The sequence below is a fragment of the Myripristis murdjan genome, chromosome 9 (genome assembly GCF_902150065.1).
Source record: "Myripristis murdjan chromosome 9, fMyrMur1.1, whole genome shotgun sequence".
Classification (NCBI taxonomy): domain Eukaryota; kingdom Metazoa; phylum Chordata; class Actinopteri; order Holocentriformes; family Holocentridae; genus Myripristis; species Myripristis murdjan.
This window is the reverse complement of record NC_043988.1, coordinates 19,692,321-19,719,013: the sequence shown is the minus strand read 5'-3', so window position 1 is coordinate 19,719,013 and position 26,693 is coordinate 19,692,321. Positions and strand designations below refer to the sequence as shown.

The window sequence follows — 26,693 nt, the reverse complement described above, 5'->3', positions numbered from 1 at the left end:
AAAATACTGCAGATGCTGCCTCAAAGTCAGTCAAATAAAGAATATAAGAAACGGAGCATCAACTCAAAACTGACAAGTTTGTCATCAGCTGTGAGTTTCAGCTCATTTTCAAACTAAAAATAAACTTTTTTTGTGAGTTGCGTGTTGACCTGAGGCCAAAATGGCGGCCCTGCCCTCATTTTCTGACAAGACCTCAGCACTGAGTGGAGATAAACCAAAACCCTGGAGGGGCCCAGAGGAAGAGGCAACACAAATAACCACAGCAACAATACAAGGATTTGGAGGAGCTAGAGGGAGCCGTGGGCATTGTCTGGCTTTAGTCAGCTACTTTCTGCTTCTTTTGAAACTGTTCCTTGGGTGTGGATGACATTTCTCAGAACAGAGAGGGGGGAAAAACTTCAAATGCCTCAGCAAAGTTTTTCTCCTTGCGTCTTTTGTTCAAAGTTTAAATCTCCTCTTCCCCCAGGAAGGCAGGAAGGGAAGAGCGTCAGACCAAATTGGAGAAATGGGAGAGAGAGAGAGAAATGGAGACAACAAACTAAAAGAGGGAGACAAACACACAGAAAGAGAGAAATACTGAGAGAGGCTCACAGGCAGACAGTTACTTCATGCTTCTTTCATGTGGTAAAATAACCTCATTGTGACAGTATGACATAAGTCTCTCTCTCCCACTCGTCTGGTCACTGAAGTAACTCCATACGGATGAAGTCATTGGCACAAATATACAAAGTATAGGTTACATACTATATGGCTACATGCCATACAATGCATACCATGTGGCATATTTCAACAAGTGGGCTACAGTGTCGCAGTTGTGTGCAGCAGGTATAGTTACAACCAGCTTATATGAGTTAGCCTGGCATGATGTGGAGCACTTCAATATGTTGGTGAACTCACAAGATCAGTTCATTTGCTCCTTTCTTTGAGAGGTGCCAAGGCAGAATGCATCATCAGTCATGACACTGTTGTCTAATGTTGGAGGCAAATTTACCATAAGACCTATTTCTGAATTATTAAATGAAAGTAAATTTATTTCATCCAAGGAATCATGAAATAGGAATATTGTTTAATTGAATGAGAACTATTAGAAGTTATGGAGGAGCCCATTTGTACGGTGAATTAAATGTCTTATGTCATTAAATGTCTTATATTACACACACGTATCTTAAACTGATGGAAATGTGAGCCGCACTCTACTCTTCTGGCACTACACAGTTTTGTAGCCGCTCCTTAATTTTCATTTCACCATGAATTTGCTCTTGCCATAAAGATTTTGAAACCCATTTGTTACTGAACTTTTACACTGTAATTTAATACCTAAAGTAGGCGTAGTTCACTGAACACAACCAATACACATCAGTCATAGTAGACCATATATAGAATGAAGTGTGTATGTATAAAGTCAAAAGCAGAGACCCACTGATCATTTCCTAAGACCACACCAAGATCGAAAAACCAGGCCCTGCTCAGAGTATCAGTGAGGTGAGAGCTGATGCTGCCAATGACATCACATATCACACAATCAGCTTTTGTCATTAGGGTTCAGTTCAAGGCTTCTAGATATACTGTATCAGGTAAAGAACTAAAAACATACATCTTACTCTGTAAGCAATGAAAATGTATTTTACTCTGCTGACAGGGTGGGTTGAAGAATCGCTGTGTCTGTCTGTCCTTTACTCCAGCAACATATCTCGAAATCTCTTGGGCAGATTGTCATGAACTTTGGTGAGCACACTCATGCTCTTCAGAGGATGAACCCTGTCCACTGACCTCATGACCTTTCCTCTTGCACCACCCTTAGGCCACAGTGTGTAAACCCCATTCTTCTACTACACGCATCCCCCTGACATGCACGAAGCCAGCAGGGCACCACCATATATAAATGGTGATATAATTTGGGAAAAAGATGCAAACTTAAATGAATAAATCAATAATTGATCTGATCCCTCTCGTGTGATCCATTCAGTGAAAGCATAATCTGTTTAAGAGGGGATAAACATGATTAGGGCAGAAGATGGATGTCCTCTGTGCCCACATCTTGACTGAATTCATGACTACTATGTTCGAGCCCCCCTAACAAACAGCAGCACAGGCATGTAGATTCAAAAATTGACGTGGAGTTGGCAAGGAAAGAAATCTGTCTTTCAAAATCGGTTTGTCTTAAGATACCCAAAATGGATTTCTTAAATAGGATGGGAGTGTTTAGAAGAAAGCAGACTACACTAACAGAGGCAACACTGTCATATCAGTGAGATTAACAGCCTTGTTAATGAGACTGGCAAAGCAGACCCACTAGTCACGTCCTCCTCATAATCACCAAGTAAAGGACCTTTGCAAAAATGTCAGAGAGGCCCCAGATGTCCAAGCTTTGGCATCATCAGTGGTAGGCTGAGAGACTTGCGTTGAACTTTGAGCCTAATGAACAGCTACAACTGGACAGGTGTCTTTTCCCTCCAACTCCAACTGCCACAATCAGACTGGTCCAAGAAAATGAAGCGACATAGACAGACTGGCCAGGAGTGTGGCAGTTAGTGCATATGGAGACACAGTGTCTGTCCATGCTTCCCCTTTTACTGCCAAACTGACCATTCAGTGCCATTCTGTTAATATGTGTGTGTGTGTGTGTGTGTGTGTGTGTGTGTATGTTGGCTGCCCTCAGTCAGTCTGGAAACCCCCTTGCTTGCTGGTGTTCAGCAGGGTAGAGACACTTGCCCCTTGGTATAGTGTATTTCTATGTGTGTGTGTATATGTGTGTGTGTGTGCACGCCCATATTGACGGGCCAATTGAGCCACATGTCATTAGACAGCCAGCCAGTGAGTGCCGAAAACCGTTACTGCACCACTCTACCAGCTGTGCCTCAGGGAGCATGGCTGATGATAACTCAGAAACAAACAGGGGAAAAAACCAACAGAAATATCATCTGGAAGTGAATGGGGGCTCCATGTCCAAAAACCTCTGAAGTGCACGGGATGAGACAACTGCATGTCATTTTGACTATTTTTTTTTTTCATGTCATCTTGGGCTCTACCAGTCCTGTAAATGAACTTCATTCACTGAATTGTCTAGCAGGTCAATTGTTTTACCCACATAAGCCCTGATTTACTAAAGCCTTTAATGTGTGCAAAACCAGTGACATAACCCCTGATTGGCTAAGAAGCTTGTCTTAATGCTGACACTGAACAGTGAAAATGTTTTAGTACCCACTGCTGGTAAATCTGGGCCTCAGCGAGCTCACAGCTCACAGCTCACACCATTAGGTTTTTGGCTGAGCGGTAGTACTTGCAAGTGGTAGTACTTACAGTGCTACAATACTATTTACAGTACTCCTAAGAAGTAGCATTTTAATTCTCAGCATCTGCCGTTGTCCCTCCACTCGCACAGCAGGATTATCAACAAACCCTGAAAGCCTTAAAAACCTAAAAAGGAGTTTTACTTGGTTTTACTTTATTATTTTGGACACATCCAAATAGCTCACAAATTATTTGGTGAGATACTTAGATTTGGACAAGGATATGGTGTGACACATGCTTTGCCAAAATAAAGTTAGCAGGTCTGCAAGTGTGAGTGCTATATAAAATTACCACAATAATTAATTGGGTGTCAGATCACAGCAGGGGTGCTCCAATCTCTTCTTCTTATTCAAAATACTCCTTTATTTCATGAACACTCTGTCAGATGTAGTGCATCTTTGATTCAAACAAGTTCTTGTCCTGTTTTTAGGATATCTAAGAAAAGTTAACAAGCGGGTTAAAACTAAAGTATTCAAGGAGCACACCACAGAGCGCCATGCATAATCTCATTCCTGCATCTCATGTTCAACAACTGATTTCCTGAAAAATAATATCAAGATGGTATTTCACATACAAATTACAGTATAATGAATTAATTTACTTACATCATATTGAGTATAGGATAGGATTAAACCAACCAGTTGCTACCTATGACACAAAATTATCGCAATATTAAGACAGGAGAAGCACATCAACTCAAGTTAAGGGCTGCCATGATAATAACTATGGAAATTTATTGACTTGCATTAAGAAATCATGTAATTCTCGGAGCTGCCGCTAAACTGGAGTTTGCTTTCAGTGCAGCAAAACAAGCAGTGAATTTCAAGATCATTACTGTACCTACCGCGACCTGAAGCCTCATTCAATCCTTGGGGATGGAAATATAAAATAACACAAATGGAGTGAGTGGGAGAGAGAGGGGGGGTCACCTCTAGGTCACTCCAAAGGGTTTTTTTTATATAAATATCAATAAATACTGTGAGACAATATAGGACAGAGAAATAGAGGGTACAAAGGAGCAGAGCTAACAAGTTAAGACACACGCGTGTGCACACACTCACACACATATACTCACACGGAAACACGCAAAGTCTGTGTAGGAGAGAATCAATGAAAACAAAGCATAGTTGAAACATGCTATAAACACCTGCACAAAACAAGTCAATAGGCCTGTAGTTCTATATAGCCGCACCGCTGAGTCACAAAGTTCAGCACGCAAAACCCGTAATAATCACTGACTGACTCCACGCTGAGGATGGTGAGATAGGATGGTGAGATCATAAGACCCTGATTCAGTCTAAACGCCTTAAAAGCCCTCCTCCACTGACCTCATCACCTCTTTTAATTCCAAGCTTCTCTGAGAAGAGTCTTCACCAGAAAGTAAAACCTGATTATCTACACCAGGCAAATGAAGGTGCACAGCGGTTGAGTTGGATAAGCCACTTTTTTCAGTTGCTAGGTATCCGTTGTCACGTCTCAATTGGTTTGTAAATCAGTGGCTTTCTTTTCCAAAGCTCACTGCTGAAGGTTTTCCAGTTTTTGACGTCACTGAAGGGAGGCCTAATTGATAGATATACATTGAGAAAACACTGGAATCACATGATGTTATTTTGTCGTGTTTTGTTTTCTGTGACTGTGCTTCAAGTGTCTAATGTAAAATGAATACAAAAAATTCTGGATAAAGAACCACTGAGTCTACTGTTCCACTGAAGAATAAAATCTGATATTAAACACTGCATATTTTCCTTCATTATTCACATCTGTGTAGTGTGAATGATGCTATAAAAAATCTTCTATTATACACATGAAGCAGAACTGCAACTGTTCAAACAAAAGTGAAATATCCAAAGTTTGTGAAGACAAAAATAAGCACATTTCCTTCCAGTATGATGCCGATATTAATATTAATACTGCACACCTCTCATTTTTCTCAGTATGAAAGTGTCACTCTGATTTCCCTGTAGAAAATCCTGCATAACCAGGTCTACAGACCAAAATGCAAACAAATGAAGACAAACTGTAAAAAAAGAAAAAAAATGCAATAAGAAAAAGCTGTAAAATACATATCGTCATATCAAAAACAATGCAGCAGCATGGCCCGTAGGAACCCCGTGTCCAATCTTCCCTATGTATCCTCACGGGGCAGCAAAGTGATGAATAAATTCACTTTGTCTTTTCAGGCCAAACTAGATGGGAAGTTTTGGAAGTAAAGGCAACCAAAGCCACAGACAATAAGCCTATGCATTTTTCATTACGCACAAACTCAAAACAAAACAAAACAAACCCAAAAAAAAAAAAAAAAAAAAAAAAATCTTGACCTAACCTAACCTGCCTTAAAACCTTATTCACCATGGGGGAGCTGACTCCTAAACCAAGACTAACTGACTTTTCACTCCCTTTTTTTTCTGAGGCAGACAACTTAACCTGTCTATAACATAGAACTACACCCACTCTGCAGTGAGGTTGGCCCATGCTCTGCAGCATTAACAGTTCACTTCCAAAACTTATCCTTGGGCAGTGTGAGAGGTGGCTAAATTATCCGTTTATATAAGACTATGAAAAAAGGTTTCCATATGTCTTTTTTCAATCATGCACACAATGGAAACCAGGAAGCGGTGTTCCATACCTCCGGTTTACCTCTAAGCTATCTTTTCTTCATTTCCTGCTGCTCTGTTTCTTTGATGTTTGATTGGAAAAACAGTTTGGTTTGGTTCCGGCCTACAGCAGTCTGGTCCCAGCGCTGTTTCAACAAACTGGATTATCACGGTGCAATGATGCTGCTACTTACTGCTTTCATTTAATCTGACCAATAACCAATACATATACACACATATAGATAGATAGATAGATAGATAGATAGATAGATAGATAGATGTGCACCAGTGGGTTTTTTTCTATCTCTATGTTTGTAGAGACACAGCACTTGAATCTCCATCTGCCAGCCTCATCTGACCTCCAGATGCCCAATCCTCCTGCTCACCTTCATCATAATTCTAATCTCAATCCTAACCTTGGTGAACCTTTGGAGAATTTAAGCATTTTACCCACAGTTAAAGATGGATCGGACAATAAAATGCAAACCCTTCCACCCACATGATGCTCTTTCCTTTCACCGGTGCTCCTGTGTGATGGTATGCTCAGGTGGGCTGAAATAACTCAGATCTGTTTTCTTCTGTTTTTGTTTCATTACAGGACACCAAAAATGTCTGTTGGTCTCTCTTTCTTTCTCTCTCTCTCACTATGTCTATCTATTACACCGAAAATCGTGATTAATTACCAAGCCTGCAGTCTTTCTTTATCTCTCTCCCTCGCTTTGGTGTCCCTATAACCAAGTCGCTAAATCTAGCTCTCTCCCACTCAGTCAATCTTGCACTTTCTCCCCTTTTTCTAATTCTTTTTTCTCTTTCACCCCCACATGATCGCTGATTTTTCCTTCTGAGAACAAAAGATCCTAGGAGGCAAGAATTTACAGTGGAGAGTCATTATTCTCGCTCCTCTCTCCACCTACAGTACCTTCCTACCTGCACTCCTCTTGGGGGGAGAAAAAATGCTGTGTCCACGGATAATTCTGGAAAATAACAATGTGATACTTCATCTGCACAAACACACACACACACATACACATACCGTACATACACACGCACACACACAGTGGACACACCAACGTGCCTTCTCAGCAAAGTGCTGCCCATATTCATTAGCCACTTAGAGAGCTGTGTTCAAATGAATCAAAGCAAACTGCTTACACGTAATCTTGTCACCCGCAGAGTAAAATATACTGTGTTCCCCATTACAGCTGGAGTGGAGCCACCAAAACTGAGTGGGCTTGTTGTGCGTGTGAATGTGTGCGCTGATCCAAGACAGTACACTGTATATGAAAACGTGTAGATTCGTGCCTCTGTGTGTATGTGTGTGTGTGTGTGTGTGTGTGTGTGCATTGTACCCTTGTTTTCCACCCAGTTTCCTCAGCCTACACAGGGCACTGTACACTAAATTACATCATGTCTACAGCAGGGGAGCAGGCAACTAAAAACCTTTTTACAACACATGCTAAATCCCTTTTTTCATGGCATCCTACTGCATTACAATGTACTCTTTCAAAAGAGGTATAGCTCGTCTGTGTGTGTGTGTGTGTGTGTGTGTGTGCAAAGCAGACGTAAGCCTAGGAGGTAAAAAGTTACAGTGGTGATTACAGTAATTATGGTTTCAGGTTTTTTTGCATATTCCTTCAGATGGCCCACTAGATTACCAGACAGTTTTGGCACGGAGAGACGGAGGAGAGTAAAGAAGGAGTTACTGTTGAAGTGGGGAAGGGGCAGCAGGGGAGGGGGTGTGTGTGAGAGAGAGAGAGAGAGAGAGCGCAAGAGACACAGAGAATAAAAGAAGGAGAGAGAAAGAGACAAACTAAGGAGAAGGAGGGGGGCGAGAAAAAAAGCAAGAGAAAAAAAAAAGAGTTACCAAGCAGGAACGCATGGAGTGGAGAAAAAAAGCCAGAAGAGGAGAAAGGGAAGACTAATCCTTGAAGCGGCTTCCCAACACCGCTCAGCCCACTCGCTCGCTCGCTCCCTCCTTCTCCTCCTTCTCCTCTCCCCAATCCTCTCTCCACACTCAACCAGGACCTGAATGGGCTTTTACAGTGCAGCTTTGTTTCCTATCAAAAGGAGCGTGAATGTCAAATTCTCCACCTAAAGAAAAATAAATAAAATAAATAACACGTTCCCCATTTTCTTCATTTTGACTCGCTCTCTCACTCTTTCTCAGTTTTCCCCATCTTCCTCTCTCTCTCTCTCTTTTCCAGTGACTCTTTCTCCTTTCTCTCCTTCTTTTTCTGCCTCTCCCTCTCTCTTTCTTTCACAAGGACAATACACATAATAAGCATTCAGTGAAAACAAAAAGGGCCCGGGTCCCAGGCTCGTGGACCCCCTGTCGCGGCACGTCGTCTTTTCTCAAAGGCAGCTATATTACATATTCATGGTGACACAAAAAAGTCTTTCCCTAACACACGCACACACACACACCCACACACACGCAAGCATACAAACACACACCACTCAGCCAAAACACCCAGCACCCATCTGCTTGTCGTGTGTCTGCCCTTAAGGAATTGGGCTTTTAAATAGAGCATATGCATCGGCAAATATGCTGATTGTGTGTGTGTGTGTGTGTGTGTGTGTGTGTGTGTGTGTTTGCGTGTGTGTGTGTAAAAAGTGACATCTAAAGTAGGGCTGGGCACCTGCACGACATATCATCTGGGATTATGGATATGGTACTATCATGACCTTGCATAAGTTGTTGTCTTTTCCTGCTGCATTACAGGAAAGAGAAGCAATTTTCTGAACTTATTAGACTGTTGCACCAGTTGCCTAAACCTGCCTCATCATCATACCCACATTACTAATGAGTATTCATTAAAAAATATTTTGTGTATAAATGTTACGAAAGGACAAATAGTTACCCCCACATTATCGCCCCAATATTGATATTGAGGGGTTAGATAAAAACAGCATGATATCTGATTTTGTCCATGTTGCCCAACCCTAATCGAAACTGTGCTGAGCTGATAAGATTTAACCCCTTAAATGTTCTCTTAACCTATCGGATCTGACATACACTATTATTTATATCTTAATGGTTATTTCTTTGATCCTTCAAAAAATTTCTCGACTTTGTCAATGAATGTCTTCAATAAATCCATACCATTGCTTCAGATATCTGCCTTCATTTGGAGTGATGGGATAATTAGGTTTTGACAAATCATTTGGGATATCAAAAGCAACAAATTTCACCTATGTTCCCTGATCAAATTAATCTTTATAAGAATCAAGGTTTCTCTAGGGACGAGATATCAAGTGACACACACCCACAGGAGGGGGAGGGGACTTGTGCGTGGGAGGCTTTTTTCCCATTTTTCATAAAAATGAAATGTGTGTTGCATGTCATTCATTAGTCTGGGGTGTGATTTGTGTGTTGATCACTTGAGGGTTAATGAAAAAAATGTTTATAATGTCACCCTCAGAACAATCTGTCACACTTACATAAAGTGAAACATTCAAAGCCAAGATGCCTTTGTTTTATGTCTGCACCATTATATCAAACAGAAAATCCCTAGATGTCATGTGCATCATTTTATACACATTTCCCTGTAATTCAGCAGGACGTATTTGGTATCTTTGGAAACCTTGAGATCCCCACTATAATTTAAAATAAAGTTCTGTGGGTTTGAACAAAGCTCGGCTGTAGTGACGAAGTCCCTACAAATGCATGCTGTGCTGGCAGAGTTGAAGAGTTTACCACCACAGACTGAGAACGCTTGGCTAATACTGTAAAACTTGTGCGTCTATTCTAAAATTCATAGGCTGCCTTTAATATGAACGCCACGAGCAAAAAATCTGGATACCCAGCAGACTGGTCCTTTGGCACTGAGCCAAAGAGAGCGTCAGTGACAGACACACAGAGAGCGGCAGGAGAAAGAAGTTTGTTTCTTCACGAAACAAGAAAAGTGTCTGCTGTAATCACTTGTTCTCAATAAGCTCTGTGTGCTGTTGGTTGTTGTTGAAGCAAATAAACCAGCCCGGGCCATTTACTGGAAGTTTTATGGTATCAAATAAAAAGAATATATAGGCCATGAAAAGTCTAAGCTGCCGGCTGTGGATAGAGGCGAGGCCTTAAAACAAAGAGATACAGGGCAAGATTTCAATGGAGAGCAGCTGGCATGGTGTGGTCGGGGCAAAGTTATGGCACTCTCTTTCTCTACCTCCGTCTCCATCTCTGCCAGCCCGCGTTCTTCCTTCTTTTTTTCTTCCTCTTCCCTTCATCTCTCTCTGTTCTGTCTGGGCGCATGAATGTGTGTGTATGTGCGGACTGACTCTCTCCCTCCCTTCTGGCTGACTGATGAGTTTCCACCATGTCTCTGTGACCAAGCACACACACACACACACACATGCAAGCACACAGCTACACGAACACACAAAGTGTCCCGCTGCTTGTGGGCCCTGTTCGGAAACACAACAATATGTCCACTGTTTGGGCTCACACTCTAATTAAACTGTATAAATCTAACTAGAGACAGAGAGGGAAAGGACGGAGAGAGGGTGGTGAGAGACAGAAGGAGAGAATAAAAAGTGAAAGAACTAAAAAGCAAGAGAAACAATATGACAGAAGTAGCAGATGAGGGAAAAAGGAAGAAAAAACAGGACAGAGAAAAAAAGAGGCAGAAAAGGGGACAAATGACAGGAGAGGAATTGAGACGATGGACAACGAAATAAAAATCAGTGGCTTGGCACTCAGTGGCACTGATTCACTGAGCCCAACTGTTTATTGTGGGAATCAAAGTAGCCCAGTTTCTCTATGGAATAATCTGCAAAAAAAGAAAAAATGACAAGCTTAGCAAGAGATCTCATCTTGAATTTTAATTTACCAAACTCATTTCAGTTTATTTTAAAAAAGAATTGCTCTGGGAACGGCAAATACTCTGGCTGCTTTCAAGAACTTTCACTTGTTTAACGATTAAAAAAAAAAAAAAAGGTTAATTAAGAAAACTGTAATAAGATCAGTTCTAATAAACACCTTGAAACGAGGGGCGGTTATAATGAAAGATGTGAAAAATCCAGACACCAGCAAATTTATCTTGTAGTGCAGTAGAATAATCTGTTTTTAAAGCTCTTGAAATAAGTGTGGCTTTACATCTGTATAAGAGATTAAAAAACACATTTGTTAGATGGGCTTATTATTTTTGCAGTGGCAGGACTGTGCATGGGACCAGAGGGAACTATATAGTAGGCCATTGATTGGGAACAAACGGCATTCTCTCAGAACACCCGCACCGTGCGCGCGCGCACACACACACACACACACTCACACACATACACACAGACAACCAACTAAAACAAAAAGCCTGGAAATGAGAGCCCCAAATGAGGCCTTAGGTTTCGCAGGCCATGAAAAATTCATAATTCCACATCTTTATATGAAACTCTAGAAGGAATTAGGGCTAACAGCGGGAGACGCTGGGAATCAGTTTCAGAACATTTAGTTTCTCCTTTCTCTTTTTCTCCTCTCTAGTTCAGCCTGTCTCTCTCTAGCAAACATACATATTCACAGACACACACGTACACAAATGCGCGCACACACACACACACACACATACACACACAGATACATTCTTATGTTCTATCCCTGGGTTTTCCCCTGCAGAGAGAGAGATACTTAATGGTGTTAGTGGTGTGGTGCAGGCTCTTGAAACTAAAACACACACATGTGCGCGTGCACAGAGGCTATTTTCAACACTCAATACAACTCAGCGTTCCTTAACGAAAAACACTTACTTAAAGTTGTCCGACTGCTGCACGAACAGCCTATGTTCGGCCCCATGATGCTTGAAATAGATCGAGCGGTAATTGCTGAGTGTTCAAAGCAAACAATATAGAAAATGTATGGACCTGTGGCGGGACGGAAAGCCAGTGTTGCTTTTGCAGTCGAACATAAATTCTGTAAGGATGAACATGCTGCAAAGAGAAAGGCACAGAGCTACAGAAAAGGTGGGAGGAAAATGTTTCATACTGCTGGTCAAACTTTAAAGTAGGAGTGTATGAAACGTATGGATGAGTAAGCGAGGATAAAAAGAAGAGGGACGCAGAGGGAGCGAGGGAAATCTGCCATCACTAGGCTGCTTCTAGCAGCAGGGGAGGTTTTCTATACAAAACAACCCCAGACACAGTCAAAGACTTCCTTTCACACACTCGCATGAACGCCTGTCCGAGCACACACTCACACACACACTCGCACGCACACACGCACACACACAGAATGCAGTATTGTTTGACCGCAGAAATATCTTGTTGTGTGTGTGCTTGTGTGTGTGTGAGAGAGAGAGAGAGAGAGAGAGAGAGAGAGTGTGTGTGTGTGTGTGTGTGTGTGTGTGTGTGTGTGTGGCAGTCAGTCAGTCAGCTTGTCAAGTCCTAGTGGAATGATCAAAGCTGGTACAAACCACCCAGAGAGCTCTCTCTCCCTTCTTCATTCATTCATCTATTCCCTCTCTGTCCCTCCTTCACTCTCTCTCTCTATATCTCCCTCTCCCTCTGTCGCTCTGATACAGAAACAGCACCAAATTTACCAAATAAAACTCACTAAGCCAATCGCATCGCACCGGCTGGGGTACACTGGCCAATCAAATTGGCCCGTTTAGTTCCAATAATTCCCAGCTGTCCCCTACAACCGCTGAACCCTGGATGGCTGCAGTGCACCATGGGACAGGATCAGAGCATAATGGGAGACAGCATGGGAGCTCTGGCAATATCGTAATGCCAAGTGCACACATACACACACACACACACACAAAGACACAAACACCATGTGAGCTCTGCCGGTACACCACTGTAATGCCAAGTTCACACACTCACATATACACAACACAAAATCACACAAACTCCCACGCAAGGACATGCTGGCACACACACAAGTGTATGCACAGACACACACACCATGGGAGTTCTCTCAGAACATTGCTACACTGCCAAGTTCATAAGCACACACACACACACGCACACACGCGCGCGCGCGCACACACACACACACACACACACACACACACACACCACAGGAGCACTGTCAGTACATCTTCACACCTCTGCACTGCCGGGTTCACACATACAGTACACCTACACACAGGCACACAGCGACACACTTATTCCAAACATTGTTGGCTGTTTTTAATGCAGAGCCTAGAATCCAAGAATGTATTTCTAAAAATTGAATGAGGCAGTATCCTAGAATAGATGAGTGTGCTAAATTTGAGGAAAACTGAGCCGTAGGACTGAAAACACAGAAACCTGAAAGTCATGTAACCAAAACCCAGCGGCTTCACACTGGATTGTGAAGCGCACAATCACCCTGTGTTTGCCACTAGCACCCTAAAGCAGCCAAACTGTAGGACCTGGTTGTGCTAGAATTGGCGTCTTTGTCATCACATTAACAAGGGAACGTTTCAGTCTTTGTGGTGTAATCTTGACAACCATTTAGTCCAGATCAAGTGTAAGGCAGCTTAGCTAATGGGTTTTTAATAGGCCAAAGGGCTTGAGGGTGGGGCTTAGACAGGACGGCTGACACACGCACTTGAGCATCTGAATTCACATTCTTCTCTCATTGTATGTGTGTGTCAGTGTGTGCCTGTGCGAGCATGTGTGTGTGTGTCTGCCTGTGTCTGTGAAAGAGACTCTTCCATAGTGTGACACACTTTCTTCAGCTCCCCAAAGGTACAAGTACGTTTTTTTAAAAAAAAAGCTGGATTGAATGACTCAGTGTTGGTGGGAAAAAAAAAGAAAAAAGAAAGAAAAACAAGAAGCAGCAGCAGCAGCAGCAGCAGCAGCAGCAGCAGCAGCAGCAGCAGAAGAAGAAGAAGAAGAAGAAGAAGAAGAAGAAGAAGAAGAAGAAAACAGGTTTACAAATAACTCAGTGGCTTAGGGCAGTGATCCCCAAATGTTTTCCAGTCTACAAAATAAATGCACAATAGGAAAACGGACCCCCATTTTTGAGGATTCTGACTTGACGAATCCCCTCTGAGACGATTTTTGTTGTCAGGTTGTTCAATATGAAAAGTAGCTGCAGTTAAACTAGGATTTCAACAGAAGATCTACACTCTTGCGCATTCCCATTACTTCCAGAGAATGCCATAAAATTGGAATTGATCTGTTCATCCTTTTGCTAGGGACCCCCTGCACCCCTCTCAAGGACCCCTGGTGGTACCCAGACTGGAGTTTGGGAACCACCGGCTAAAGAAGTGTTTGCATGTAAATCAGAATCAGCCAGGTTTTGGTGAAGCATACTCAAAATGAATACAAAAATCTGACAAAGGATATCCACATTATTATGATCACGCTTATCCTGTCATCCTCACTACTGCCAACATCATCACCACAGACATCACCACCCTCCTCTTCCTCCTCGTCATCATCATCATGAACCCAAAAACAAACTCGACTATCAAACCATCAAACCACAGACCAACGTTATTCAACACAGTGAAAAGCCATCATCTAAAACCGGGCTATAGAATCATTCTGGATTCGTTGGCAGCCCCTGACAGCACAATGGTAGAAAGGACAGAGCTAATTCGCCCTCACTGAATTAAGTAAATTACTAAAAATGCTGCATGTTAAAATATTTATCCAACTTTTAAATCAAAACACAAAATGTAACTTAAACTAGTGATTCATCTCCAAGGCGCAATCTTTCTCAGTCCACTGGATGGACAATATTCTGTTGCCAAAAGTTGCTCAGTGTTTGCAGCTTGAAGGGAATCCTCTCGCTGACTTGATCAGGTATTGAATCCAGCCGTAACGCACAGAGAGGATCAGCTATGTACACAAAGCTACCCACTCCCCCACTGTTAGGTCAATCTGTTTGTGTGTTTTCCGCGTTCAATAGAACAACTAATGGAGTGTCTCTACACACACAAAGAAGTGACTTCAGAGACACAAGTCAAGTTGTTTGGAGCAGAAAAAATAATAGACTCCGGCGGATAAGAAAGGAAAAGGCCCCATTTAGGAGGGAGAGGAGGACATGGGAAATAAAGACCTTTATAAAGAAGAGCAGAACGGGGAAAATACGGCTCAGGAGTGTAGGCTATTCTCTTTCATGAGGGCTTAAGTGTAAGTGGCCTCAAGACAAAAGTAGAGATTATTAAGATCATCCCCTGCCTACAAGCATCAACACTTTTTTGTTTCCAGTCATCAGTTTTCTCCAGTGTCAAACTCAGTTGCGTATTGGTGGTGAGGCACAATTTATAAGAAGTGGGCGAGAGGCTACTCAAACCGTGTCCCTAAATTGCAAACTATTGATTTAACAGTGAGCCATTAGAGAACGGTCATAATGAATATTGGTGGCTGCTGTTGAAATGTTCCCCGGGGCAGTGAGAGAAAGGTGGCAGCAGGATCATTCCCAGTTGCTGCCTAAATTCAGCCCAAACAGTAAGCCAATAAGTACCAACATGAATTTACCGAAGGCATTCTGGTGCTAACAGTGGGCCAGTTTTAGACGTTTATGCCCGAGGCCACTTATTAATAAATTGTAAGAAGGATACTACAAATGTTTCAGAAAATCCACACGTCCCAACAGGAATGTTATAGTTATACTACAGGAGATGAAAAGAAAAATACACAAAGGGACACCAAATCCATATTGAGAGTCACAGACACACACTTAGGAATCATGTCATTTGTTATTAGGACAGCTTTGTAGAAAAAATAACATCAACTAACAGGTGCAACAGCGGTTAATGGTCTTGAATGAACAGGAACAAGGCAGGCGGGTTTTCACTTTTTTTCTGAATAGGTTGAGAGAGAGAGAGAGAGAGAGAGAGAGAGAGAGAGAGAGAGAGAGAGAGAGAGGCAATGAAAACCTAACATTTGTCATTAGAGAAACTGTACAGACTGATGGAGGCTATCTTATTCCTCATTAGAGCAATTGTTTAGGATGCCGTATCTAATTTGCCATTAGAAAAACTGTTTAGAATTGTTTGAATCTCATTAGATTCTCCTGTTTCATCCGCGTTGTCACTATCTTTTGCATTTGTATTGTATACTACACTACACATGTTTTGGCAATAAGTACGTCTGTATTCCATGCCAAAAAAAAAAAAAAAAAAAAAAAAGCCCATTTGAATTGAACTGAGAGAGAGAGAGAGAGAGAGAGAGAGAGAGAGAGAGAGAGAGAGAGAGAGAGAGAGGTGGTTACTTTACCCAATCATTCCCTTCATAATTTCCAGGGCGCGTATTAGTCTACACATGGAGCTCGGACACATATGTATGAAATCTCCGAATAACGGCAAATCACTTTGGGGGGCTTTCAGAAATTGGAGATTTCGCGTATGATCCACGGCACGTAAACAGCAGCGGCGGACGCAAGGCTGCAAGGCACTCTTCCTGTGACTGGGGCATATGTCCCCGACAACAAATCACTTTAATATTCTGATACCGGCTATTTCCACGGCTATTTCCACGGTGCCTGTGGTGCCAAATAACCATTTTGGTGACCTCGTGATACTGAATGGAATATGGCATTATGAGGCTAAATCATCTCTAATGCTGGTGTAGACTTATTACTATATGCGATTGCCAGCCTATCTGAGGTTGCCAGTATGCGATCTTGTAATCTATTTAATGGCACTGTTAAATTTCACATCGTATCACTCTAATATTAACATAACTCTAATACGGACTCGTGTGAAATGTGTAGGCTTCAGTATGTCGGCGGGTGAGTTATAATAACTTCAGTTTTGCAGCCGCACCGATGATCAGCATGTCAGTGAAGCATCGCTGTCCCTATTCCTGCGAAGTGTTGTGCAATGAGACATTAGTCGCTTTATCGTGCACCCTGAGTTCTGTCCTTCAGTTTTCTACCCCACTTCAACTGGGTTCGTGGTTTTACGTAGATATACGTAGATCTATAGCAACCTTTATGTCTGTAAATCCACATGAAACATCCACAACGAAAAATAGCCCCATGGTCTTTAGTAGTGCGCAGTGAGTTTAGTAAAGTGATACTTAGTGTTATTTCTTTTAGCTATCTCCAGCCATCACTGTGTTTGTGTATGGGCTGTGTGCGTGTGTCTGTGGTATACTCAGTGTTGAGTAAGACCGCATCCAACATGTTCTTTTTTTTTTTTTATCCTATAACATTCCTAAAGGGACTTGGAGTGGTATTTGTTGTGATGATTGCTTAGTGTCTACAATTTATTATGGCGCTACATCAGTTCCTGGGTCGTGGATACCTTACTGAGCTCTGCCCTACACAGTTTTCACCCTTCTTCAAGTGTAATCGTGGAAATACAGATAACCTATACATCTTTGTGACTTACAGTTAACCATCCACTCCTCAGCATCCGTTCAATTACACTGGAAATATACTGGATGGCGATGGCAAAAAGTATCTAGCCCTGCACTCCTCCTCCTAGAAGTAGACCAGCCGTATCTCAGGGATGATGGTGGGAGATCAGTGTTTTGAAGCCTCATTAGGCCCAATAAAGATTAAGGAGAGAACAGAAGAAAAAAAAAAAAAACATGCGTTCTCCAGCGCTTACCTTGGGCGACTCCTGGGTTTAAGAGCACCAAGAGAACCAGGATCCCCGGTGCGGCGCACATCCTCACCAAGCTGCCGCCTCCGTGTCCTATTCCACTTCTCTGTCCACTTTTCCTCATTACAAGTAACACGTAAAACTCAAACACATATACACACAAAAACTCCAAGGTCCTTGCTTTGGGGGAAATGAGAAGCCCCCTCCCGCCCTCCACCACCACCACAACAACGTTTGCGGATTAATCACAGAAGTCCAGGCGATAGGTGGATAGGGTTTTGCTTCTAGTCCCGGTGTGTCGGTGTCTTAGTCCGTTTTGAAAAGACGCAGGTTCAGCTGTGAGAAAGGAGAGAGCAAAGAGTAAGTGGTGGAAATAACCTCGTCCACGGGGTCCCTCCACTCTTGTCAGCGGCACTGCTGCCTCGCCACTAAGCTCTCCTTCTCTCTCTCTTCCTCTCTCTCTCCCTCTCGCTCAGTGCGCTCCTTCTCCACTCTTTCCTTACGCAGAGAGAGAAATGCCACCGCCCTCTGGCTACCGTACCAGTGGAAGACTCTCTCTCTCTCTCTCTCTCTCTCTCTCTCTCTCTCTCTCTCTCTCTCTCTCTCTCTCTCTCTCTCTCTCTCTCTCTCAAGAAATATTAAATAAAATAGGAGCAAATATTGTGTAGCTTGGACGACCGTCTCCACATGCAGTCCCCACTGAGAATAATAATTTCTGTTAGGTTTAGGTTGAATTGTATTCGCTCTCTCCGCTTCTCTCTTTTCTAAACAAGAAATCAGTAAGCGTAAAAAAATAGTCCTACAAGGACTTGCACAGCCCCCGTGCTACTCAATGGTGAGTGATCTTACTGTGTTTAATTGTAATCTCCTAATCTCATTTATATGATTTTATCCTTTATAGTTCTTGTCTACCACTATGATGACATTTTGTTCCTTAGGGGATTTTTTTTCCTTATTCCGTGCAGCTTTCATACAACAAACACAACAAAACTGAAATGCCAGTAACACTTATTCTATCTATCTATCTATCTATCTATCTATCTATCTATCTATCGCTGCCACAGTTATAGTAGTAAGTGCTCTATTCCTCGCGTTGTGCCTATATGTGCGTATGCGCGCCTCAGCTCCGCCGGTGGAAAAACAAACGAGGGAACCACGTTTCTCTGCACCGCGGTCTTACCGACTGATGTCTGCCCCCTGACGGCCAAGTCATGGGCACCTGGACAGGAATGACTGGCCAGAGATGCGGTGGAGGGGAACCCCATCCGGCTCACTCTGACCGTCCTTTTATTTGCGAAACACGTTTTAATCGCAACAATCTGAGAGGCATAAAACAGATGCAAGTTATATAAGGAATTTACAATCTAGGAAAAACACCACTTAACGCATGACTGAAAATGTAATTGATTTATGTTATTTATTTCGGTGATCACCAACTGGAGGTCACAGTACACTTGACCCACCTTTTTATTTGCCACTCCATCACTGTGTCTCTCTCCTTAAAGTTGTATTCTGCTCTCAGATAATAAAATTGCACAGACCTGAACACAGCAATTTGTTCAGATTTAACAAGGATGAATGGCTGACAGGATTGTTTTTCCAAGCAAAAATATAATTAACATGAGATTGATCACACAAACAAGAAAATGTCTCTCACTGCTGCCACCCCACCCACCACTGACCTGTGCGAGGTAAGGGTGAGCCTGGTGGGTCTCAGAGGGTCCCTTGTAAAATGTAGACTTATGTAGTTACTAAAATTGAGCCAGTTGCAATATTTTAATCATAACTTGCCACCACTGTCATAACCTCATACAATTATGTATTACAAAGTTAAGTGCTCATCTCAGCTACACAACACATTTTGTGTTGCTGTACTGATGACATCTCAGCAGCACAGCAAGATACAAAAAGGTATCTACTTACAATGTTCTCTATTTCACTATACAATGTATTTCTGAAGCCTAGAGGCCATATGAAATTTCTGACTGTTTAAGAAGATAAACATAAATATTTAAATAATCTATGCCATACTGTGTTTGCAGGCAGGCACATGTGTGATCCCTGCGTACACAGTGACGTGTGTATTCATCACACAAGCGCACTTCTAACAAACATAACTCTTAGCAGTGTTGCTGCACAGTCATTTGAGCAGCACAGCCTGGATCATGCATTGTAAATGGCAATAGTAAAATATGTGCTTGGTGCCATTTGTCACCACCGCAGCCCCACAGCTCAGTGACTACCACTGGAAGTAGTTGCTACCCGCAGGGACCTGTAAAAGCCTTTTTATTCTGCCACTTTATTGGGAATGGGAAAGCAATAAGTTACACTAGAAACATATGGCACACTTGGATATGGATCAGCACTTATACTAGCAACAGTCAATGGCAGAGAGGTTTTCACAGTTCCATGTAGTTGTGCAACACAACTATATATACTTTATATACACAGGAAATGACTACAGTGATGTGCCAAATGCTGGGTTGAACATAGCAGCTTGGAAGCCTGTTCATTCAATGACAATGGCATTCCATTCAGTTGCATTATGATTCATAGTGTGTAGGCCTTGTGGTGTATACATGTAGATTGAGGCAAATGCTAAGTTTAAAGTCATGCATTTGAATGCCATTAATTCAACACCAGTGTGGCTGTTCAAGGCCATGTAAAGCTCTTCACTGATCCATCACTGTGATTGTGGTGTAAACTTAGATGACTGATTTTGCTAGAATATAAAGACCTCCTAATACAGACACACACGCACGCACGCATGCACGCACACACACACACACACGCACACAGAGAAAGCACCACTGCCTCTTCACCTTAAGTTAATGTCATTTCCAAGTTAATGTTACTGACATTTTCAAGCAATGAATAAATACTAGATGTGTTGGATGAGTGCACTGCATAAGGAGGCACTAAACATTGTTTATGTCAATATTATACAGCTGAATTAGCACAATGTGGGTTTTAATGACAAATAAACATTGTTTATGTCTACATTTAAAAGTCCTATTATCCACAATATGAATTTTATACTGTAATTTCCCACTTTTATGTAGTACTGTATGTTCGTTTAGTATCAACCTAATTTTCACCATTTCAAGGGCTACGTATACAACACAGAATCCCTCTGCCTAAATGGCTGTGGATACAGAGGAAGACTCAACATACATATAGGAGCTCACATATGATGATAGATGAGAATGTGACTCAATCCCATTCATTAAACAGAGCCAAATGCCTATCTTTGAAAATTCCTACTGCTCAATCTAAATGTGAATTTCACAGTTCAAGGTGTTTCATATTTCAGAGCTACTGCACATCCCACTCTTGCAAGATTCGCCAAAAATGTTCTTTTTAAATGCTGAATGTGAATCTTGTTCGTTAGTTGGGATTATAGTTTCCACTGTACTGTGAATGGCAACTGCATAACTCCTCAACTAAAGTTGAAAGAGTAAAGATAATAGTGTGCATGTGTGTGTGTGCGTGTGTGAAAGACAGACAGAGAGAGAGAGAGAGAGAGAGAGAAAGAGAGAAAGAGAGAGAGAAAGAGAGATGAGGAGGGGGTATATGTGTTACCCAGTCTGCCCCAGAGCCCACCTACTCTACTTTAAACTAAACTCCCCAAAGACTCTCTCACACTCTCCCAGTTTCTCTCTTTTTCTTTGAATGTGGGGATCATCAAAGACATCCAACATCACTTTATTCATGTTTATCATCATTACTGAGATAGATATCTAGAAAGTTGAACATATTTTCCCATCGGTTGCCTATGTCTGTAACCCACAGCATCAAATATACAGAGATAATGAGAGAGGAAAAGAGAAGACAATTGAGGCTATCACAATTTTGATAACACAGAGGAGATTGTAAAAGAAACATAATTTATGTCATACACAATAATTTCACAGCTATATCAGTGGAAATATATTGTTAATTGTGCTGTGTTATATTAATGGCCAATTGTTTGTAGTGCCTTATACTGATGCACATTATCTTGGGATATTATTGCCTTGGGTTAATACCCTGCAGTGATTTTCTCAATAGAAAATTGTTTTGTGCTTCCTTTATGCGCTTCAAAGTAACTTTGATTCAGGCGCTTATTCACTTCAAAATGGATGCGGAATCAATGACTCATCTTGGCGTGAGAAACATCATTTTCAAAGGCAGGTTAGGCTATGTTAAGGTGCATCGCAGTGAAGGCTGTAAGTAGTCTGACATGTCAAAGGAGACATCAGCACAGTTAGCACGTCTGGCCAGTAATAGCAGACTAAACTACTTGAAAAAGGATACACCGTTAGACCTATGGTATATAGGCCAACTGCTACACACTATGTCTGAAGGTTACAACAGCACATATTTTATGCATTTTAGGCATGTAGATTTAAACAGTGGTTATCTGTGACACATTTTGCATCAGGTCTCAAAAAAGCAGAGCATTCAGACAGGCTATGCAAGTTATTTGCTGATTCTAATGCTATGAAGCGCATTGTGAAATGAATAGATCCCTCACAAAAGTGGGAATTATAAAAAAAAAAAAAAAAACTTGACAAATGTATGAATTTGTTTTCATCAAATAAAACCAAAACCATGACTAGATTGCTGAGTAGGCTGCTATTGTCACCATGCTTTGCTTTTACTTGCATGGGTATTATTGTGATCATATCAGGACACTGGAAAATTTCTGTTGTGGCAAGCTTGATGAACCATCCTTGGGTTTACTTGGAAATTCTCTTTTTCAGCCTGGGGTTAGACTATTTTTAATGTACATGTTTCAAAAGCCCATAACATACTGTATAAATGTATATGAACAAGGTTACACACGCGCACGTGCACGCACACACACACACACACACACACACACACACACACACACACACACACAAATCTGGGATGCTGTTTACTGGCACCACCAGACAACCCTGGGGTTAATGCCATACTCAAGCCCATTAGACACTGAGGATTGCGAAACGGGATTCAAACCTACAACAAGCTTGTGGTCACAAGTGCACTTCTCTAAACATTAGTTTCCTCACTTGTCGTGCTGTGTTTTATGGGGTAAAGACAAAAGGGAAAGGAACAGATAAAGTCTGCTTAAAGACTTTTTGTGTGGAAACTAGATGGAATCTGGAATCTGGAATAGTTTATTGGATGATATAGATGAAGGAGAGCCATATGGGAGGGATGGATTGAGGGTCCAGAGGGAGGGATGAAGGGAAAAAATGGGGTTGAGGATGGATGGATTGAAGAGTACATCAGTTAACTGGTGTAAATGGACATATGAGACTCTGAGTGGCGGAGCTGTCTCTTCATGCAATCTCATTAGATTGAGCCCCCAGAAAGGCTTCAAGTGGCAAGATATGCATCTTGCCACTTGGGTGTTTATGATGTCGTTCAGATCATTGCAGGTATACGTATAGGTAGGTATATAGGTAAGGTATGCTGGAGAAGACCAGCGGCTGAGAATTTTAATGATGTGGTCAGGGATTCCCTGCTTAGAAGCAGAGGCAGCCCAGAGTATAACTGAGACTATGGGAGGATATTTCAGATCTGGATAAGAATTTGTGGTGGTGGTGAAACCAGAAGCTTGTGGGCTTCTTACTGGTTTCTGAGATGAACAGAGGATCTTGGGGGGGAAACTAGACAGAAACAGAAACTGAGACAAAGGGAAACATTGGGTTTTGGCCAATGGCACCAAGATGGATTGTTGTGTGTGCGATCCGTGCAGCTGCAATAGCCGATATCAAGGTGGAAGGGGCTGTGGTGACTAAAGAAGATGGAACAGGAAAGGTAGGATCAAGAGAAGAGGAAATAATGCTGGGATGGAGAGATCATGTACACAGGTTGTTTGTGCCTGAGGGAAAATAGGAGAGCATGAGGTAACTGTGAAACAGAGCTTGCACAGGACTTTATACAAACTGGCCCACTGAAAGGGCTGATGTGAAGGGCTGGGCTTCTTTGGCCATTGGATGCACCGTGATGTCATTGGCGTTACCACAGACACAACGCTGGGCACCAGAAGTGCTTGGGTAGCTTAGATAGATGGTTGGCTGCAAGTCCAACAACATTTGGAAAAGTTTTGCCTTATTGTTAGAGAGGTGGAAAGGAGTGTTTCACTGACTGAGTCTTTGCCTCAAACAAATGAATGTCCACTCAGGTATGTTTGAAGCTGAGGGACAGTTGCTGTGTTGGCAGGGTGAAGTGGCTTTGCCTGTTGCTCAAGCTCCTGGATCTCAAGTGGTTCTGAGAGAGACACCTAGAAGGGGCGACATCCCTTGGATGCTGATGACGGGATATTCCCATGAAGCTGATGGAAGGCAAAGGCTGAGCAGTGTTGGAAATGTTGGAGGATGAAAATTGAAAGCACCGGAGAATGCAGATTGCTGAGCACAACCGCATTTGCTGAAAAGGTTGGATATCAGTCGATGGAGAGGACTCCTTGACCTTAGGAATTTGCTGAACCTTTTCAAATAGATCATTATCTGATTGGTTGAGAAGAGCTCCTAGTTGAAGCAAGTCTGTCACAGGCCACGTGAAAACCGAGACAAAGCAGAAAAGAATGGATATGGTGTGTGGAAATAGGATGTGTTCAAAGGCGTGGTCTTTGTTCCTGAACCTAGTTATAAAACTTCATATGGAGAACAGGCTCTCATGGGGGTGACTAGGTTTAATCTCTTTAAGCAGTTACATAATAGCCCTGGTTTGCGTTTTAATCAGCGAATAGATGGCTGTGCCCAGGGACGAATAATCACATCTATAACTTTCTAATCTAATATCCAGCTACATTCAACTGGATTAGAGAGGAGCAGAGCTGGGGAGGAGGGGCACAGGTGATATACCTAGATGAGGGAGGGTGCTTGGAGGGGGTGTTATTTGTGTGTGTAATTTTGAAACAGAGAAAACAAGAGTGAGATATTATGTGTTTCTGTATAGAGGCAATGGTGCATGAGTGCATGTGTGTATGGGTGCGTGCGTGTGCGTTTGTGTGTGCCTGTCCCTCAATATCTATTGTAAAATACTGTGTCCAGAATAACAATCCTTTCACATCAGTTTTGATTTTAGTCATTTGGCAGGTTGTTTGGTGATGGGTACTGACAATCTCATTCCCTAGATGGCTCTGTGTGACCCTTGCTGCGCGCCATACATTGGGTGCACCACCACCGTGGGAACAAAAGTGATTCAAGAAATCTAGATAGACAGATGGACAGATACACAGACAGACAAGGAGGGAATGTATCAGAGTCATCAAATTGAATTGTTTCCTGAGAGCAAGGGACAGGCACACAAACACACACACACACACACACACACACACACACACACACACACACACACACACACACACACACTCACACACACACACACATATATAAGGATTTATCAGGGGAAAAAAATAAAAAGATTGGCTACGATAAATACTGAAAATCCCAGTCAGCATGTGGCCTCTTAAGCAGTAAAGAGTGTATTACTACATTTATCATAAAACTATTTTGTTGGTAGTTTTATTTGTTTACATAACAATCTGTGTAATGGGCTAAAGATATAAACATTACAGTACAAAGCATAGGAAATCAATGCAATGCTCATTTCTTGATTGGAGGGCAGATTGTTTTCATCTTCATCACGCTGTGAAATAGTTCAGAGCATCATAACTCTACATTAATAATTAAATGTCAAGCTCAGTGAAATGTCCTTAGCTCAAGGAGAGTGGGGCTGTTTCTCAATATGTCGCTCTCCATGATGCGTTTTATGCAATAACCAATCGGCAAATCGCAATTACAAAAAATAAATAAATTTAAAAAATGCAAAGACAGGGGACAGATAAAGATTCCTCCAGAAGTTTGTCAGACCGTGACTTGACTGACAAGAATAAAAGGGATGCACCAAGATTCATTTCGAGATTGATGAATCATGTTCAGGCAGTGAAATAGTGTACAGTAATACAGTACACAATCATCTGAAAGAGCTGGGAAAATGAGCAGCTGTGCATCTTAATTCATTGTGCTTACTTTCTTGAAAAGATTGCTCTCTCCATGGCAACATGAGAGGAGCTTTCTCCACAAGGTCACCGGCAGCAACTTGGCATTCTCGGATTTGATCATTCTCACAAAACTGGTTTGAGGGAAGATTTTATTTTTGAAAATTAGGGGGGAAATGATGCTTTATGAATAACCTCACTGAAGCAATTAAACACAGCAAGAAGAAAGAGAGAGAGAGAGAGAGAGAGAGAGAGAGAGAGAGAGAGAGAGAACTGGACACTGACAAGGTGGCAAAATGAGAGAGAGACAAACAGGAGGCTGTAAATGGGTGGAAGACATAAAAAGATGGACACAAATAGGCAGACAGACAGAGACACAGGCAGGCAAGCAGGTGGCAGGCAAACAACAAAGTGAGCCTTTTAAAAGGAAGCAAACTCTTGTCAGGTAAGTACATTGAGTCAGTATTGCTGGAAGTGAGACTGAATAGATCAAGTGACTCTCTGTGGTAATGTCAAGTATTTTTACTCACACTCCGACTGAGTGGCATGCTGTGAATGGCAAGATGCTCGTGAGGCAGAGTGGCATGCTTTAAATGTATTGGCTAATGTGTGTGCATGTGTTTGTGTATTTTTGTATATGTGCATCTGTATCTGTGTATGTTTGAGCTTCTGTGCATGTTGTTTTCTCATCTATTGCTGTGATGTCAAAAATTAATAGCAATAATAATATAGCTGTTGTTGTTGTTACTACTATTAGTATAAAATGGCTGAAAATGCATCATTGAGACCACATGTAACTTTATTTTTTTTTTTTTTCTCATTTTTTCATGCAGAGAAATATTTGGCGCTGAGCAGATGTCCATCAGGGTGTTGTTGATTTCTTTGAGAGTGGAATTGATGCCTTCAACATCTGTCAATACCGTGATGGGGCCATATTACTCTGTTTTATCCTCAGCTGTAGCCTGAGTGACAGTCAGTCAAAACCAACACGTTAATTAAGCTTTACATATTCAACACCTTTTCCACACTGTGCGTCAGTGCAGTGGACCGCACAGACGTATCAGAATGGCAGAGAAAATCTAAATTCTCCCCCACAGAACTCCATATTTTTAGACAAGAGGTGATGGAAAACAACACCAAATCATGCACTTTTGCTGCAATTAAAATGTTACCATGATAAACTGAATCGTTTCAGATGGAAACTGCATTTTTGAATACAGCCAGGACTGTAATTAATAACTGCAAAGCCAGAGTGTCAGTCATATTTATTAAAGATTTCCACATTTCCAAATGTTAATTACTGCCCTAGGAAACAAAATGACATTATGACTATCAATGGATTTTTAATAATTT

General features: G+C 41.9%; 1 protein-coding gene across 1 annotated transcript in view; it reads right to left on the bottom strand.

The window, feature by feature from the left end:
• unc5ca (unc-5 netrin receptor Ca) overlaps nt 1–17,819 on the bottom strand; it is a 239,398-nt gene extending 221,579 nt beyond the window's left edge. The window contains exon 1 of the mRNA XM_030060679.1: nt 17,366–17,819. Within this exon, the coding sequence (XP_029916539.1) occupies nt 17,366–17,483 (118 nt within the window). The 5' untranslated portion in view covers nt 17,484–17,819. The remainder of the gene's footprint in view (nt 1–17,365) is intronic.
• Between the last annotated feature and the right edge of the window lie 8,874 nt (nt 17,820–26,693).